Source organism: Meriones unguiculatus, chromosome 18 (genome assembly GCF_030254825.1).
Source record: "Meriones unguiculatus strain TT.TT164.6M chromosome 18, Bangor_MerUng_6.1, whole genome shotgun sequence".
NCBI classification, from domain to species: Eukaryota; Metazoa; Chordata; class Mammalia; order Rodentia; family Muridae; genus Meriones; species Meriones unguiculatus.
Window position 1 is genome coordinate 21131187 of NC_083365.1, and position 19435 is coordinate 21150621.

Consider the following 19435-nt stretch of genomic DNA (forward strand, 5'->3'; position numbering starts at 1 on the left):
AGCCCATGGACAGTAGAGACCGATCCCTAGGGCAAGTCGGCTAGTCTAGAACTGGCAAGCTAGTCAGTGAGAGACCCTGATCCAATAGAGTACAGCCGTTGAGAGATGTTGATATCAGCGTTAGGTCTACACACACAAGCTTGCACACACATGTACATGCAGACATACATATACAGAGAAGCTCTGCCCTTTAAAAATGAAAGAATTAAAAGGGTTTCTACTAAAATTTCCCTCAGGAAATCCAGGGAAAAAAAACAGAATACTGGGAAGGAAAACTGTTAACCCAAAACATTTTGTACATATATTTACATATATTGTACAAATGTTTATACATGTTTTGTTTGTATTACTACTTCAAAATTAGCCACAGTAATGGTGAATTACAAGCATAAACCCATCAATGAGGCCTAGATAAGCCCAGCTAAAACCCACAGAACACTACATCCAAGAGGCAGAGTGGGGATCCATGTATTCTGAATCCCCTGGGGCTACCCTGGATGTTTCTACCGACCAGTGCTGTCCAACATGTGAGCAGCTCTGTGGAGAGGCACTGTTGCTCACCCGGTCCCCAACCCAACGTTCCCTCCTATCACTCAGACCCAAGACGGTCTTCACGTGCTAGCAAATGCTCCTGGCCAGAAGAGAGAGAACCAGAGCCCCCCAAAGGGGCCAAGGATCACAAGAACTCTCATGAATCCTATTTTGGAATCGTTCAGTGGTCTTGCTGGTGATCTCACTGGTACCAAGTCCCCTGACAAACTTCTATATTTACATCTGATGAAATAGGTCAATTTGGCCAAAGGGAACAAAAAAGCTTCTGGGGGAAAACCCACAAGGTATGTAGCCTAGGGAAGGAGATTCTGTATAGAAAGGATAATGGTGAGGTAGAAAACCAGCCACGTCAATTGTATATAAAACTAACTCAAGAGTTCAAAGTTTATCACAAAGCGGATGAAGCAGGAGCAAGGCAGAATCTTAAAGTGTTTTCTCACTGTTCTCATAGGTCCTGTCCCCTTGTATGCATAGCTCTGCACTGATGGTTATGAGAGCATAAAAAGGATTCATTTTTTAAAGTCTAGAGGAAGCGATAGATTCTGAAGGATTATACATAAGAGCTCATACACAGGTGCACCAGGAGTTAAAGGAACTGTGGTGAAGTGAGGCTTAGAAGCAGTACCAGACGTCTGCTAACACTCCCCAGTATAAACCTTGTTAACAGGGGAGACACATGTCTTTCAGTGAGAAGAGAGGTAAGATACCAAGCAGAAAGCAAATGAGGGTCACGGATACCTCCCTGTCGGCTACAAACTCAGCAGCCAGCTCAGCATTTTCAGATTACTCATAGTTTTTCTTTGCTATAGCAAACACTTGAGAGAAACAACTTGAGAAAAGGATTCATCTTAGCCCACCAGTTCAGAGGCCCCAGTCTATGGGAGACCACCCTCACCGCTTGGGCATGAGCATTGCTGGGCACATGTGGTGGTCCAAAGTGACTTAACTCATTCATGGTGAATGGGAAGTAGAGAGAGATGTGGGCAAGATGCACCTCCAAAAACACACCTGCAGTGACCCACTTCCTCTAGCTCTACCCTCCCTCCTAATGGTTCAGAACCAAAGGTTATGCCATAAGGTGGGGATTGGGCTTCGATGCCCGAACCTGTGGGGAACATTTTATTTTCAAGCCATAACACTTGCCCAAGTCAATCTGGACCAGATGTGTTCAGACCTGAGCTGTTAAACAAATCCCTCCCGGTTCCACTTTGTTACAGGCTAAGAAGCAAACCCAGGGGACTCCACCAGTACAAGCACGAGATTCTCACCTCTCCTTCCAAGGCTGGGGACAGAGGTCCAGTCTCAAGGCGGTGACATCCCCATTCAAGTCCAGCCATTCCAAAGAGCCACTGCTGCCAAGAGCCTTTCCAACCTGGGACACGGAAAAGAGCAGTGAGTCCTACAGCACAGTGCGGAAGCTTCTCCAACAGCCACTCGGAAATCACAGCCGTGCGTACTTTAAGCCTTTGGTGACGCAGCAGCTCGGCCTCGGCCGGGTGGTTAAATCGGAACTTCTGTGCTTTTCCCAGTGTTATGACAGCTCCTGCAACACACAAACAAGAGGTCAGTCCATGATCATGCTCTCGAATAAACTGAGATACTGTGAGATAAACTCATGCCTGCAACAAGCTGATAATTTAGCTAAGTTGATACATATTAACTGTACATCTCACAATTGTAATCAAATAAACATCAGGATGAGTTCCAGGTAGTGCAGTCAGAGAAACTTCATGAAGAGGCGGACTCTAAGTTCAGCTTCAGAGAGTGGGATTTTAATGGATTAGTACTAGAGGGATACTGACATAAAGTCATTACAGCACACTTCCAACAACTTCAAAAACAGGCTTCATGCAATACTGCCCTATGTTCCCCTTATCACAAATGAAGAAAATGTAGCTCAGAAAAATAAACAACGAATTTCCATGAGTCATTCTGTACTCTTGGGTCCTAGAATGAGGAGAATCATATTAGGAAATCTTCAGGTCTCTGGATATAGAAGCTGAATAACACATGATTAACACTTGCTTCATTGAGCTCTCTGGACCCATCAGATTGAAGATGTCTATCATACATCCATATATACACAGGGAGGAAGACAACCCTACCTTGTGTCAGACGGCAGGAAGCAGTGACCTCACGGCCATTGACTGTACAGCGTGCCCCTTGGGTAGGCCGGAGAATGACCACCCCACAAGTGCTAGTGATTGTGCAATGGTCTCTCTCAATCCACTGGCCCTGAAGAACTAAAGAGGTGGGGGTACCTTGAGTGGGGAAATCATTCAGGAGAATGACTCTTCCAGTTTTTACAAGATCCAACCAACATGGCAATATTTTCCATCCTAACAAAAAAGGAACACCCACCACCTGAAACCACCAAGAGCTCAAAGTCTCTCCCTGTGTAAGCCTCCTCCTTCCAAGTTCCAGACCCAAAACTAAGCAGCAGAAAGAAAAGCAGGCCCTTAACACTTCAGAGACTCCTTTTTCTCTCCAAGATCATCAGCTTCCTTTAGTAAACCTTTTGGTCACAAATAGCTGCCTGTGTGTTAGACTCAGATGTGTGGTCACCTACCGATGTCCTGTTCCTGGTCTGAATCAATCCTTCCTATTTTTGTTGTCCCCTCCTACAGGGAAGAAAGGAAGAAGCCATTTTAATGAGAATAAAAAGAGACCCAGCCCTGCCCTCAGAGCACAGTCCACATCTGTATAGAGTCCCTGTCATCCCATCCCCATCTTGGCAGTTTCAGAACCATTTCCCAACCTCAATCTAGGCTGCTCTGGCCTTCCATCCACTCTCTCTGCAGCCCAGGAGGACACAGGCAAGCAACAGCACTAACTAATACACAGCACTGCCTGTTTGCAAAGCCCAGCAAGTGCTGGCAAACTCCTTTCTGCCCTGTGGCCTGATGCCAAAGACTAGATATAGCTGCCGGGCAGAAATTCCCTTATTCTCAAAGCAACTATGGTTAGTATGGCCCATGTTTGATCCAGGAGACTCAGAGACTTCATAAAAAGTTACCTTCTTGCTCTGAAGAGGAAGCATAACAGATGCCAAATTCTATGAAGGGTAAAGCACAAATAGGGGAAGGTATCTCTAGAGTCATAAGGAACTGGAAGAGAGTAGAAGAGAGCAAAGGCAGCTGGTGTTAATACAAGCAAACCACTGAATTAGGAGATGACTAGGGCCTTTGGGCTCTTGGATTATGACAAAACCACAAAGACCAGACAGATCTATTAGATGGTAGCAACATGATAGCAAAGATAGTAATTTGAGAGTGTATCTTCATCATTTCTTAAATAACCATTTGCTATGTCTCAGGTATTATGCTGAACTTTTGTAGATCATCTTACTTACTTTTGTTTGCTTGCTTTTTTTAATTTACTTTTTATTCATAATCATAAACATAACTCTGAAATCCAACTAGACTTGGAGGGGAATGAGGAAAATATGGAACCCAAAGAACTTCAGCGAGAGCAAAGATCACAGGGTACTTCAAGCAAATGGGATTGGGGTGCTCTCCTGAGCTCCAGAAGGAACGGTCTGGTGGGTGAGATGCCCACAAGCCAGAAGAATTAGTTTAGAGTTGTCCACAGTCGGAAATTATGATCTTCTTGCTGGTCTTGCAGTTCCTGGACCCGAAACGCTCCATGGCTTCTACGATGTTCATGCCTTCTTTCACCTTCCCGAAGGCCACATGCTTGCCAGCCAGCCCCTCAGTCTTGGCAGTGCAGATAAAAAAACTGAGAAATGTTTGTGTTGGTTCCAGCATTTGCCATGGACAAGATGCCGGGACCTGTAGGCTTCAGGATGAAATTCTCATCCTCAAATTTCTCTCCATAGATGGACCTGCCGCCAGTGCCATTATGGCATGTGAAGTCACCGCCCTGACACACGAATTCTGGAATAATTCTGTGAAAGGAGGAACCCTTATATCCAAATCCTTTCTCTCCAGCGCTCAGAGCACGAAAGTTTTCTGCTGTCTTTGGAACTTTGTCTGCAAACAGCTCGAAGGAGACGCGGCCCAAGGGCTGGCCATCAGCCTCAATGTCAAAGAACACGGTTGGGCTGACCATGGCTGCAGCAATAGACGACAGGGGACAGCGGTGTCTGCAAAGCCTGTTTGCTTGCTTTTTGAGTCAGTAAGCCACTATATAGCCTGGGCTAGCCTTGAACTCTCAGCTTCCTGCCTCAGTCTCCCAAGTACTGGGGTCACCAGAATTTAAAGCTATGTTTGGCTTTTGTTTAATTCATTAACAAATAATGACATTACTCTATTCTTAAAGGCCAGAAATCTAGCCAGGTACGGTGGCACATGCCTTTAATCCCAGCAGAGGCAAGAGGATCACTGTGAGTTCGAGGCCAGCCTTGTCTATGAAGCAAGTTCAGGACAGCCAAGGCTACACAGAGAAACTCTGTCTCAAAAAAACAAAGCAAAGAAAGAGAGAGAGAGAAAGAGAGGAAGGAAGGAAGGAAGGAAGAGGCCAGAAATCTGAAGCTCATAGGGAGAAAATTGCCTAAAAAACCCCTTTACAGTCAGGCAGTGGTGACTCACGCCTTTAATCCCAGCACTTGGGAGGCAGAGACAGGTGGATCCTTGAGGCTAACCTGGTCTATACCGTGAGTTCCATAGCCGCCATACCTGGCTAGATTTCTGGCCTTTAAGAATACTGTAATGCCAGCATTTGTCAATGAATTAAACAAAAGCCAAGCATAGCTTTAAGTTCTGGTGATCCCAGTATCTGGGAGACTGAGGCAGGAAGCTGAGAGTTCAAGGCCAGCCCAGGCTATATAGTGAATTACTAGCTCAAAAAGCAAGCAAACAAAAGTAAGTTACACAGAGAAACCTTGTCTTGAAAAACAAAACAACATCAACAATAACAACAAAACCAAACAAACAAAATGCCAAGTAGAAAAACTGTGGCTACAATTCAGGTCTCTGAATTCCCAGCCCATATTTTATTCAGCCTCTCCATAATGCCTCCCAATGAGAGGTTTTTCAAAGTGACTAAAATCACCATTTGGCCACACTTTTAGCAACAAGAACGGGGAGATCTTGTAGCTTTCCCAAGGCAGCATGTGAGAAGAATCCTGGGAGCAATGAAGCTCTGGCCTTGGCACCTCTACCTCTTCTCCCTGTCTGCAAGTCAATGGATGCCAACCTCTATCAACACTGTCGAGGGAGGAGTGTGATGGATGATCTTGATTGTCAACTTGACTACATCTGCCATCAACTAAATCCCAAGCAACTGGGCACAGGATTTTAGGAGCCAATCAAAAAAGTCCTTTAATTGGATCATTTGAAGTGAGAAGACCCACCCTGTGGTGGTTTAATTGAGAATGGTCCCCATAGGTTCATGTGTGAATGATGAACTGTTAGGGACAAATTAGGAAATATGGCCTTGTTGGAGGAGGTGAGTCAGAAGTCCACAGCAGGCCCACTCTTGCTCTCTCTCTCAGGCTGCGGCTGTTAGAATGGATGTGCGCTAATCAGCTATTGCCCCAGTGACATGCCTGCCTGCTGCCATGCTCCCTGCCATGATGGTCATGAACTAACTCTCTCAAGCAATAATGAAGCTGCCAATTGCCAACACCCACGCCAGTGTCGCCATAGTAGCATAAGCTATAAGGCGGGGGATATGATTTCCCTGGAAATACGCCCCCTGGAAGGTCCCTGGCAAACTCATCCTACTTGGAAAAGAGACGTGTTCTGAGATTTCTATGCTTCTTCAGTTGTGGCTCTGGGGCTGGAATAATGAATTCTTTGATCTTTCTCTGTGACACCTGAAACAGCACAACTAATTTTATAAAGAAATTTATTATTAGTAGATTGTTAAAGGCTTTAATATAAATAATAAGTTTAAGAAAGGTAATGAATTAGATTTAGTATTAATAGGTATTAAGAATAGTGAAAAAATAATAGGCTCCTTCTTAAGAAAACATAACATGAGAAGTACAGCTGGCATGAGTTTACCCCTCCCTTCAGTGTCTTGTTCCTAGGGAAGATCATAAATCTTTAGCAGGACATAAGGGAGGATGGTTGACAAAGGTGTGTTTAGACTTTGGCAGGTATTCGACTTGGCTCGGAGGGCTATTACAGCTCCTGACTTTCCTCTTCACTAGTCAGTGATAATGAAACCATAGTTAGAGGTTTTTGTTTCTTGTTTGCGTTGATCAGAAAGTTTCTAGGCAAAGATTTCTTGTGGGCACTGCCCTATGTTAAAACATAAACTTTGTATCCTTGGTAAAAGTCTGAATGTTCTAGAAAGCATGCCAATTTTAAGGTTGTAAATTTTTATGGTGATCTCTTCCTTGTGAGATCACTATAAAAATACTAGCTTAATTTCAGTAAAGTTGCAGCAGAGTCAAAACCATCAAGGTGTCTCTGTCTGTCAATTCTTCGCCAAAACCGTGTCTTCCTGTCCAAAGCCTTGTTCTCCCACGGACGACGGGAGCCCGACTGGGCCGGTCCGTGGCAGCCAATTAAATGCTTTCCTTTTATTAGTTGCCCTGGTCATGGTGTCTCTTCTGAGCAATAGAACAGTGACTAAGACACACTCTAAATCTGAGCCACATCTCTTAGTGTCAACCATCTAAAAGGACATGGAAAGAAGTTCTTTGGCTTTTTGCTTGCTTGTTCTCACTCCTGCTAGCAAGTTCATCTACCCTGATGCTGAGGCATTCCTTCACTGGTATTACAACTACTTCTTCAAGATTCTACTGTAGCCTGAAGACCAGTCTTTATTGAGCCCTTGTGGACTGAACAACTACTGGATTCTTGGCTTTTCTGTTGAGAGACTGCCATTGTTGGACTAGCTGGACCACTGCCTATAACCCACTCTAATAAATCTTTCTCTCTGTCTGTCTCTCTCTGTGTTTCTTTTACTCTCTCTCTGACACACACACACACACACACACACACATTCTATCAGTTCTGTTCCTCTAACGACTTAACACAAGTTAAAACTCTTCATGTGAATTCAGAGACTCTTGATGATGGAGTACATTCCTCCCAAAAGGGTAAGGGCCACAGAATATCACAAAATTATGACAAAAAGGTGATGAGCTCTCAGATAAAAAGCACTAAGATGGCCCCATGTTTGCTATTCTTTTCATCTTTCTGCAGGTAGAGTTAGTGACACAAACATAATTACAAGGTATCAGCCATCTCTGCTCTATCCACTCTTCCTGTCCCCTTTCTGCTAAGGAGCTTTCCAAGTGGCCCAAGAGAAAACTGTTTCCAGTATATCACCAAGGGTCTAGCTTCAGGTCTGTAACTAAGTGAGCAACTAAATGAAAAGGGAGAGAATCTTAGGTCACTACTATTGTATAATTATTTAAGGTACAATCAAAACAAACCATAAAAAGAATGTGAGGTTGGAACTGGAAAGATGGCTCATCTATTACGAGCTGCTGCTTTTCCAGAGGACCCAGGTTCAATTCCCTGCACCCATGTGCTGGCTCACAACTGTCTATTAACCCTATACCAGGTAATCCAATGCCCTCACATTGGCTGCTGTGGGCACACACACGGTACATAACATACATGCAGGAAAAACACAAATTAAAAAAAAAAAAAGACAAAAGAACAACAAAAAAGAATATGGGTCCATAGAGTGCAGAATCAGAAATTAAGTAAAATGTCATTTCACTGGTCCTCTGATGCCCCAAGGAGCAGGCAGACTAAGTGAGCACTGACTAAATGAAAATTAGCAACCCTATATTTAGATGAAGTCACATTGCCTCCAGGTCTAAGACTCACATGTAGCCATAGCTCTTGACCCTCTGCTGCTACTCCAAGCTCTCTAACATCTCACTTCCTCTCCTCACTCTAGATTCCATCAGTGATTCAGAAAAGTTCCACTCAGAGGGTGCCATTTTAATGGATCTAGTCTTTCCTGGCCCCTCATCTTTTCCTATGGCTCTGAATGATGGAAAGATCAAAATAGGTTCTGGTATTTAGATATGTTAAGGTAAAAACAGACAAGCACTTCTGCCTGATACATTTTACTGAAACAATTGTGTACAAGCATACCAGAAAATAAGTTAATTGAGCTTTCCACCTGAGGTGCTCAAATGCTTCATCCCCAAAACTCTGATGAGCTTGGCTAACATCTCTCCATATTTCCCACAGACAAGAAAAGTGATTTCTACAGAGATGGCAGCAGCAGCGCATGTCCCCTACCGACTTTTATTTGTTCCTTTAAAATGTTTTCTGTAGACATTCATGAGAACAGAACTGGATCTTCAGTGAGCACAGGGACGTCAGCCATGTGAAGTGTGTTCTGCTGTCCACAGGACTGTCCTCGAACAGAAGATCATTTTTGAAGGGGACAGGTAGGTTGTCAACTCTTCAAACTACTCATTTAGGAAGGATGACCAGGGCTCTGATTTGGAGAGCCTGGGCTTTGATTCTACTTTTTCTAGATGAATGCTGGTCATCGCGCCCTTGCCACCAGTTCCTCAGACCCTCCATTATTCGTTCAGCTTCCTCTACCTTTCTCTCGCCTCTCTTCTTCTCCAGGGAAGTGCTGTGATGGAGACGGGGGTGGGCTGAGGGAGAAGCCTTTGTTCTTACCGATTTGCAGGCTGAATAAAAATGTGAGAAGAAAACTTTCTAGTTTCTTGAATTGGCCTATGTTTGAGCAACCTGTATTTGTAGTTTAGAAGGCTCTGGCAGCATCTTCTTAAACAAACTGTCCTCAAACTCCTGAGCTCAAGGACCTTCCTGCATCACATCACCTTCCTGAGCAGTGGGGACTACAGACACAGGGCACTCTTTTCAGCTCACACTGACTGTATATTTCAGGTTAAGATTTTGCTCTGTGTGACTGCACCCCTATGCTTCAGAAAGTCAGAGAAGCAACAGAAAAGGTGCTACTCTTACCTTAACATGAAGAAATTAAGGCACAGAAATAAGAAGTGAGTTACAGAAAAGCATCAGTAGCAACTGAAAATCAGTAATCACTCTGATTTCCAGCTTCCCCCAGACATTGACACAAAGCCCAAACAAATCCCTCTCTGTGGCTGGATCAGAGTTCTGAGCGCAAACCCAAAGGCAGCTCTGAGGCTTTGGTCTGGCTCCCTGAGAACATGGCTGTGAGCTCAGTTTTCCTTCCTCCACTTCTGAAGCTAGCACTGGGGAAGGGAGGAGAAGCAGCAGCCTCCTTACCTTGAGGTGGTAAAGCACTACACCTGTGCTGAGCACATCATCCTCCAAAGCCATCAGGTGTGGCAGGCTGGAGTCGATGACCACCCCTGCCCTCTTCCTGTTGATGTCCACACCAAAATGCTCCGTAAGTGCCTGCCAGTCATTCCACTTCTGAGCCCAGTCTTGAGTCAGCTTGCCTACCTACAGAGGTAGAGGACATGCTAGACCCCTGTGTAAGAGACAGACTGAGGTTCGCGCCTACCTGTTGCCCAGGGTTCCTACTGTTGCTACTCGGAACCTCAGAGAGGCCCCTGGACCTTTTCATCTGTGAGTGCTCTGTGTTACGTGTTCTTCAATAAACAAGTGTTACTTTTATAAACAGCAGCTCCTTCAATAAATGCTTACAGTTTTCTTCAAAGAGCATACATTGTTTTTTAACTAAAAAAAAAAAGTGTCATGGTTTGAATATGAAATGCCCCATGGGATCCTGCGTTAAAGACTTGGCCGCCAGATGGTGGCGTTCTTTTGGCTGGGGGAGGTGGGTCCTACCTGGAGGAAGTATGCCTTGGAAAGAAGTACCATGTTCCTGGCTCCTTCCTCCCTCCCTTTCCATGTCCAAGCTGCCATGAAGTAACTATCTTTGTTCCATTATGTTCCTTCCACCAGGATAATCTGCCTTGCCACAGGCCCATAACAACAGGCTGGTAACTACAGATCATGGAAACCTCCAATCGACTCAAAGCCTGTATGTGACTGTACGTGTGCACTTCTTCCACCGCCACTGTCATGTGGGGTGTGTGTGTGTGTGTGTGTGTGTGTGTGTACGCACAGGTGTGACCACTTGCAGATGTCAGAGAGGACACTGAGTACCCTATTCTACCCAGCTTTTCACATGGGTTCTGTGGATCTGAACTTGGGTAGAGCAAGAGTTCTTACTACTAAGTCATCTGCTCCCTCTCAGGTATCTCTAGCACACAGAGACAGAAACCTAACACAAAATGTTATTTCAGTTAATTGATGCTGCTTGGACATCTACACTTACACAATTCTCCTTTCTGCATCTTTCTGCTTATTTGGTTTTTGTTTGTATATTTCTTTGTTATTTGAGACTGGGTTTCTCTTTGTAGCCCTGGAACTCCACAGACCAGGCTGGCTTTGAACTCTGAGATCTACCTGCCCCTGCTTCCCATGTGCTGAGATCAAAAGCAAATGCCACCACTGCCCAGCTCTGCATCTTATTTTTATGTGTTCCATATTTAGGATTCTTCTTATAACCTAACATTTCTTTCCACACATTTAGCACCATGAGTCACATTACTATACCTGCCCCAAAGGTACACAGAGAACTAAAATGATACCTCATAGGCTGTATGGAATTTGTCTGAAGACATGTAACAAACAGCATGCAATAAAATAATAATAGTAATAATAGCAGTAATAAATGATAAAATATGGAATGATTACTAAATGCCAGGAACACAGGGGTTTCATCTTTTATTTAAATTTATTGTTCCACTCTCCCTCCCTTTTCCCCCTATTCTCCTGCCCTATTTCCCAAAAAAGGGGAGCCCTCTTCTCCTACCATCTGACCCCAGCCTATCAAGTCTCATTAGAACTGCTTGCATCCTCTTCCTCTGTGGCCTGGCAATGTCCTTCCACCAAGAGGAAGTGATCAAAGAGTGGGCAGCAGAGTCCATGTCAGAGACAGCCCCTGCTCTCCTTACTAGGGCACCCATATGGAGACTGAGCTGCCTATTGGCTATATCTGAGCAAGGGCTCTAGGTCCTCTTCATGCATGATCCTTGTTTGGTGCATCAGTCTCTGCAGGGCCCCATGGGCCCAGATTTGTTGGCTCTGTTGGTCTTCTAATGGAGCTCCTGTCCACTCTGGGTCCTTCAATTCCCCACTCTTCCCTACAACTCCCTGCACTCTGCGCAAAGTTTGGCTGTAAGTCTTAGTACCTGCTTTAATCCCCTGCAGAGTAGTCTTTCAGAGGACATTTATGGTAGGCTCTCATCCTGCTCCCTCTCTTCAACCACTTCTGGTATCTATTTTATTTGCCCATATGAATGAGAATTAAGCATCCTTCCTAGGGGGCCTCCTTGTTATTTAGCTTCTTTAGGTCTATGAATTGTTGTATGATTATCCTGTATTATGTGTCTAATATCCACTTATAAGTGAGTATATTCCATGTGTATCTTTCTGGTTCTGGGTTACCTCACTCAGGATGATCTTTTCTAGTTCCATCCATTTACCTACAAATTTCATGATTTCCTTGTGTTTTTTTTTTTAATTTTTTTTAAAGATTTATTTATAGTTTTCTGCCTGCATGCCAGATGAGGGTACCAGATCTCATTATAGATGGTAATGAGCCAACATGTGGTTGCTGGGAATTGAACTCAGGACCTTTGGAAGAACAGCCAATGCTCTTAATCTCTGAGCCACCTCTCCAGCCCCCAATTTCCTCATTTTTAATAGCTGAGTAGTATTCCATTTGTTATCTCTCCCTCATATAAAGTGACCTTCTCCCTAAAAACTCTAATCCTTCAATGTCTGCTTCAAAACCAGTTATCTGCCTTCTAGCTTATGATAGCTGTTCCAAAAATTATAGGCTCTAATGACTTCTTCATGAAACACACCAACCTCTGCATATCCAAGTGATCTGTACCACCTGAGGCAGGGACTCTCTATTCCTTGAAGCTTCAAAGTGAGCATTCAGCCTATGAATATGTGCTGGTTACTTGATTTACTAACTAGAAAATCATTTTTTTAGGCTACTCACACTATCCAAAAGAAGCTATCATAAGCCTGAAAAAATAAAATAAAATAAAGTCATTTATCATCAACTAAGGCAAACACCTTCCCTACTCAAGGTTCAATGGAAATAAAAATTACTTCTGAGCTAGACAAATCCTCTCTGCCCTGCTGAGGGAGCAGACCTAGATGAGGGATAACAGATGGAGATCAAACTTATCTCCGGGGAACTGGAAAGTTCAACTGTGTCCACTCACCACACCCACCTTCAAATCATTCTGGAGGACTAACTCCTTCTGGCTTTCGTCCAGTTCATCATTTAGTGAGCTCAAATTCCTCTGCAGAGAGACAGAGACAGAGAGTAGTTCTGGTGTTTTTTGGCATGACCTACAAGTAAGTCCCATCATTATACTTAAGAATTATAAAGTATGGACAAAGCAAAGACTTCACCACCAAAATCAGAAATAAGTCAGGAGGATTTGGTATTTGGGCTCATATGAGTACAAAGGAGAAGAATTGAAATAAATTTGTCTCTAGGACTCATTTCCCTTTATCTGTCTCCACAATGGGCAAGGGCCAACAAGGCAAATGTTTTCTACACAAAGATGATACAAGGAGAGGGTGTCCAGCTCATCTGAAGCTACACAGAGAAATCATGGGAATCCTTCTGCCTTTGTGCCATTGCTATCAACTGAAAACATGAAGTACAGGGCCAGCCAGATGGCTTGGGAGGCAGAAGCTCTTGCTGTGCATGAGTTCTGTCTCTAGAGTTCAAGGGGAAAGGAAAGAAATGACAGAGGTCAACCCAAAAGTTGACCTCTGGCCTCTACATGCATGTATGCACCAATATTCACACAAACACAATAATACTATAAAACCTGAAAACATGGAGTATGGCAGGCCCCAAGTTTTCAAGGGACAAGACCATCATTGGAATATAGTAGAGTATTGGCTGTCACATACCAGTTTAAAGCTCAGCAGCATGGCTTTCAGCCTCCCAATCTCCTCCCTGAGTTCTCGGATGAGCTTCACATTGGCATCCTGAAACACAAAGAACTCAGTCACCACTGGCTCATCCCAGGTATATGAATCACTAGTCTGGAGAAATATGTTATTCTTTGGGAGTAATTTCTTAAAGTATAATCCCAGGACCTACAATATCAGCCTCATCCAAGAACTTGCATCAAATGCAAATTCTGGCCCTACCCCCAGAAAGCAATTTTTGAGACTTCGGGTTCAATCATGTTTAACAAACTCTTGAGGTAATTCTTTTGCATATGAACTTTGAAAATCACCTTAGGGCAGGTCGGGGAATCTCACCAATTCTAATCCTCCTGTATGCTGACTAAATCTAACATGCCTAATCACACTACCTTTGAAAACAGCCCCTAGGTGAGTTAGGTATGTCTGTTGACCAGCTGTGGCCTCTGATCTGAAACTTCACTGCATTTCCAAGAGATTAGTAACATTTGCAATGTTCTCATCATTATTTGAAAGATAATTTTTCTGAATTTGAAAGTCAGCTTTCAAAACCACGAATCCCTCATTTCCATTTTAATCCAAAAGAGAAGTCAACTGCAATTTATATAATAAAACCCAGACACAAATCAGTATCAATTAAAAATAAAGTATCAAACAGAAGCTTCCAAATGGCCTTTCTTTGAGTGGCAATCATACACTGTGGACCTTAAGAGAAATGGTCTTAAAGAAACGAACGCCTAAAGGAAATGAAAGTATTTGCTGAGAACTGTAGAGAGAGAAAGGCATGGCATTACACTGAGAGAAAGGCTTATCACTTGCAGAAGGCAGGTTGGATTGAAAACTGTGCTTGTTAGTTTTTGTCAACTTGACAGAGGCTAGAATCATCTGGGAAACTGCAAACTCAATTAAGAAAATGCCCCTCAGACTGAACTGTAGGCAAGCCTGCAGGGCACTTATGATTGATGGGGAGGGTCCAGCTGACTGTGCATAGTACCGCTTCTGGGTAGGTGGTCTAGGCTGTTAAAAAAAAAATCAAACTGAGTGAGCCACGGAGGGCAAGCCAGCAGGCAGAGATGCTCCAGGTTCCGGCCTTGGCTCTCCTCAAAGATGGACTGTAGTCTGTATGATGTGATAACCCTTTTGTAGTGTTTTGAATGAGACATCCCCCACAAGTCTTAGAGATTTGAATGCTTAGTCTCCAGTTGATGGCTGTTTGGGGAGGATTAGAAGGTACAGCCTTGCCAGAGGAAATATGTTAGTATGGGTGGATTTTGAAATTTCAAAGCCATTTCTAGCTAGCTTTCTCTGCCTTCTGCATGAGACTGAGGTAAAAGCTCTCAGCTGCTGCTCTAGACATGTGATGCCTGCTACCATCATAGACTTTAACCCTCTGGGACCATAAGCCCCAAATAAACTCTTTCTTCTGTAAGTTGCCTTGGCTGTGGTATTTTATCACAGCAACAGGAAAGTGATAGCTATACCTTTCCTCCCCAAGCTGCTTTTCTTCAATGTTTTACCACTGCAATAGAGAAGCTAACTATGACAAAAATAATGAGAAACAGAGAAAACAATAAGGAGAACTTCCAACTCTATCAGGCCAGGTGTTCCAGTGAAGGTCTTACCTCATTCACCTGTGGCTTGTTGATGATGTTTTTGGCATTGGATGCATATCTCATGGTACTCATGGTCTCACTGTAGCTGGTATGTGCAGGGGACACAGCTGAGGTAGAAGGATAAAGCTGAGAAATTCAACAGGCCCTTCCATCTCAGCTCTCGCTCATTCATCTTGCTGCTAATGCCCTCGCTCCATGAGAGCCTCTTGAGGGACTGGGGAGTATAAGCGATGAGTACATTTTTCTAGGCACAATACTAGCTCCTCCCAGAAGCAGAGGCAGCGCCCCACTTACTGGCAACCATGATGGTTTTGGAGTTGCCTCCAAGGCTCTCCTTCAGTAGCCAGGTCAGCACAGAGTCCCGGTATGGGATGTAAGACGGCCTCCTTGCAGGTCCCCCTCCGCTGCTGGCCCCGGACACGGTGCTGGGAATCCCACTGTCACTCCCACTGCTGGCTGCGCTACTGAGGCTCTGGCAGCTGCTGAACACTTGTGAGTTCTGGGCTTAATAGATTAAAAAAAAGAAAAAGTAGAAAACAGAACAAATTATAAAGCAAATACTCTCAAAACAAGGATTACAGAACATTGACTGAGTATCATACTCCTTTCTACACATGAAAGGAGGCTTTAAGTTTGAGCTCATATCAGACTTTGGACTTGGAACATGGACCAATTAACATGATTCTAGAATGATTGTTACTCCTATGCTAAAATCACCAGGTTTTTATGCTCAAACCAAAAAGTAAACTTATCAAAAAAATAACCTTGCATGCATCTACCATATTTTGACAAAATGAAAATAGTATGAGTTATTCTCCAAAGTCTCCCTCCCCACTCCAACCACCCTGAGTCGACCACCAAAATACCTAAAGCGGAGATTACAATTCCCAGAGTCACGAGGGACTTGTTGATATTGGCGCCTTCAGTAATCCGGTCCTTACAGTAACTTGGATCTGCCTTCTCACTGAAATAGACCAGTGAGAGTAAAAACAAAAGCAAACAGACACTGTTCTGCTGTGCTGTTGGACCCATCATAGAAAAGACCCCAGAATCAGTTTCCCTGGTTGCTCTTTCCTGTGTCATTATCCTCAATACTTTCTCCCTTCTGGATACAGAGAAAAGCAGACCCAGCATGCCACTTGCTGGCACCCATGGTGATGGAGTTGCCCTCAAGGCGCCCCTTCAGCAGCCAGGTCAGCACAGAGTCAGGTATGGGACTTCTTCCACACAGGCCGCCTATGTAAATCTTGGTGTTTGGTGGTTGCCACAGTACTTAGGCTAGATAATGCTCATCTACAGTATTGATGGCGACACAATCTCTCACAGGGAAAGACTTGCTTTAAATTAATATTTTACTGGTTTTTCAAATTTCCAAATCGAGAAACTTTGTTTCGTTATTATATACTTTCTTATAAAATTATCTTCAAATTTTTCTTCTTCCTGGATATATGTATTTGGCTATAGTATGAATAGAGTATGAATACTTCTAGTAATTCATAGTGCATTCTCTTTCAAAAATGTTTAAAATGGGCTGGAGAGATGGCTCAGCAGTTAGGAGCACTGGCTGCTCTTTCAGAGGACCCCAGCACCACATGGCAGCTCACAACTGTCTGTAACTCCAGAGGACTAAGCACTCTCTCAGAGACATACAAGCAAGCAAAAAAAATAAAATAAAATAAAATAAAATAAAATTCAATGCACATAAACAAATCTTTAAAAATGTTTACAGTAATGTACAACAGCTACTGAAAAAGTGTACTAACTCAGTTCACTTCACCTTTTCCTTGCCCACAAAATCACCTCCTTATTCTTATAGCATGGGCTATAGGAGGTTTCTTTCTTGGTTTTTGTTTTGTTTGGCTTTTTGAGACAGGGTTTCTCTGTGTAGCCTGTAGACCAGGCTGGCCTTAGAACTCAGAGGTTCCCTCTGCCTCTACCTCCCAAGTGCTGAGATTAAAGGTGTACTCTACCACCACCCACTGTGCTTTGGGGGTTTTAAAAGGTCCCAATAGGAAGTTCAGACTAAGAACCCAGGATATGGAGGAATTTCTCAGCTCCTGACTCACTGTAACTTTCAAGCTGGTGTTCAAATTTTCTTCTTTTGTATCTCAAGATGATTAAAATGTTCAAACAAGGCAAAACCCAGGACCACACCTACCCCATGTAAAGAGAGCAATAATTTTCCTTGGCTTTGAAATCCCAATTACCTGCCCGCTAGGTCCACAAGGTTGATCTTGCTGGTGGTCTCTGAGAAGAGGTTGTTCTGTAGGACTGCCTAAGGACAAAGACTATTTAGAGCTGTCATTCAGAATGATTTGCTTCCATCCCCCTTAACACTGTCCTAACCAAGGTATGTTCTGAGTCAGATGAGCACTCACCCTATTTGATCACCATCACTTTCAAAAGCACCAGCACAGTTTATAGTGAGCAGGCAAATTTCCAGGAGGCCCTCTGCAGTTTTCAGAGCCGCTGGGAGTGTAGTGCAATGTACCAAGCAAGCCAATCAAGGGGCTCCGACTGTCACCAGCAAAGAGCCACACAAGGTGATGATGGCCTTTGATCAGGTCTGTTATTCTGGCTGGTCACAGCATGTTAACTTCCTAGGGCAAGAACTTTACATGTTCCGTTCAGAAACACGTATCTACCACCAACAAAACTATTTCTCATTTTTTCTCTTACCCTAACTCAATGTGGGTTTGTTTTATAATTTTCTTTTTTTTAATAATTTGTTGTTGTTGTTTCCAGACAGGGCTGCTCTGTGTAGTTCTGGCTGTCCTGGAACTCACTCTGTAGACCAGGCTGGCCTCAAACTCTAGAGATCCACCCTGAGTGCTGGGATTAAAGGCATTTACTGCCATGCCTGGCTTGTTTTATAATTTTTTTAAAAGATTTATTTTAGCTTTTAAATGTATATACATATATGTTTGTGGGTGTGTGCATGTGAGTACAGGTACTAGAAGAGGCTGGAAGGTGTCAGATTCCCTGGAACTAGAGACACAAGTAGTTGTGAGCTGCCTGATGCTGGTGCTGGGAACAGAATTCAGATCTTTTACAAGAGAAGGGCATACTCTTCACTGCCGAGCCATCTTTCCAGCCCCTTTTATAAAACTTCAATGCTGGGCCTTTATCACAAAAATAAAATTTTAGAACATTTCCAAAGACCCCCAATTTCTTTCAACTATGTTTATAGTCAACCTCTGCTCTCATCTCTAGCTCAAGTAACCACTCCCTATTCAATGCTTTATACAAATCTGCCTTTTGGGATATTTCCTAAAAAACTGGAATCATCCAGACTTTTCACTGGGCACAGTTTTGAGACTCAAATATGTTGAAGCGCTTTCTTAGTTAGGGTTTTATTGCTGTAAAGAGACACCATGACCATGGCAACTCTTATAAAGGAAATCTTTAATTGAGGCTGGCCTACAGTTTCAGAGGTTTGGTCCATTATCATCACGGCAGGAAGCGTGGCAGCACACAGGCAGACACGGTGCTGGAGAAGGAGCTGAGAGGTCTACATCTTGATCCGCAGGCAGCAGAAGAGGACTGTGCGCCACACTGGGCATGGCCTGGCCATCGGAGATCGCAAAGCCCACCCCCAGAGTGACATACTTCCTCCAACAAGGCCACACCTCCTAATAGTGCTACTCCCGATGGCCAAGCATTCGTACCCATGAGTCTATTCAAACCATCACAGGCACATATCATCAGGTCATGTTTATGAAGTATTCCACTGTATGGATAATCGTCATGGTTACCTACGTACTTCACAAAAGACATTGGGGGTTTGAAGTTTTGAGCAATTACAAATACAGCCGCTATAAATATTTGGATAGAAGTCCTTTATGAATATGATTTCTGGTCTGTTTTTTAGTTACCTAAGAGTGAATGCTGCCTGGGTCATATGATTAGGTATTATCTAACTTTTCAAGAAACCACTGGTCTTTTCCAGAGTTGTGCCATTTTATACATGCATACAAGATTAGAGAACTCCAGCCTTGTCAATGTGTAGTGTAGAAAATCTTTAAAACTATATCCATGGTAGCCAGGTGGTGGTGGAACATGTCTTTAATCCTAGCACTCAGTAGACCAGAGAGAGACAACTATAAGAACATAATCACAAAGCACGAGAGGAGGGAGAAATCCTGCAGGGAGAAGGAACAGCCAACCTTTGTGTAGTGGATAGTGAAGATGGCATGGGATCTGCTGCTGGCCTCGTGAACGTGGGTGGCTGCTGTCATCCTGCGTGTACAAGGCAAGACAGTTAGCACAGGACTATTCAAGCACTGGGGGAGTCACGTGAACACACGAATGTTGGAGCGGAGGTTAGTGAGATGGTTTAGTGAGTGAAGGCACCTGCTGTCGAGCCAGGCAGCCTGCAGTTCACAACCA

General features: G+C 43.7%; 1 protein-coding gene and 1 pseudogene across 4 annotated transcripts in view; both read right to left on the reverse strand.

The window, feature by feature from the left end:
- Positions 1-19435, reverse strand: part of Stard9 (StAR related lipid transfer domain containing 9) — an 89055-nt gene that overhangs the window by 27494 nt on the left and 42126 nt on the right. For all 4 annotated transcript variants that reach the window (XM_060372007.1, XM_021639363.2, XM_060372006.1 and 1 more), the window contains exons 9-20: positions 19213-19285; positions 17254-17321; positions 15913-16010; positions 15341-15550; positions 15056-15153; positions 13416-13493; positions 12719-12790; positions 9720-9899; positions 3122-3173; positions 2658-2795; positions 2010-2095; positions 1821-1924 (exon numbers count right to left, since the gene is read on the reverse strand). In XM_060372007.1, the coding sequence (XP_060227990.1) occupies positions 1821-1924; positions 2010-2095; positions 2658-2795; positions 3122-3173; positions 9720-9899; positions 12719-12790; positions 13416-13493; positions 15056-15153; positions 15341-15550; positions 15913-16010; positions 17254-17321; positions 19213-19285 (1257 nt within the window). The remainder of the gene's footprint in view (positions 1-1820; positions 1925-2009; positions 2096-2657; positions 2796-3121; positions 3174-9719; positions 9900-12718; positions 12791-13415; positions 13494-15055; positions 15154-15340; positions 15551-15912; positions 16011-17253; positions 17322-19212; positions 19286-19435) is intronic.
- LOC110549901 (peptidyl-prolyl cis-trans isomerase A-like) lies at positions 3682-5090 on the reverse strand (annotated as a pseudogene).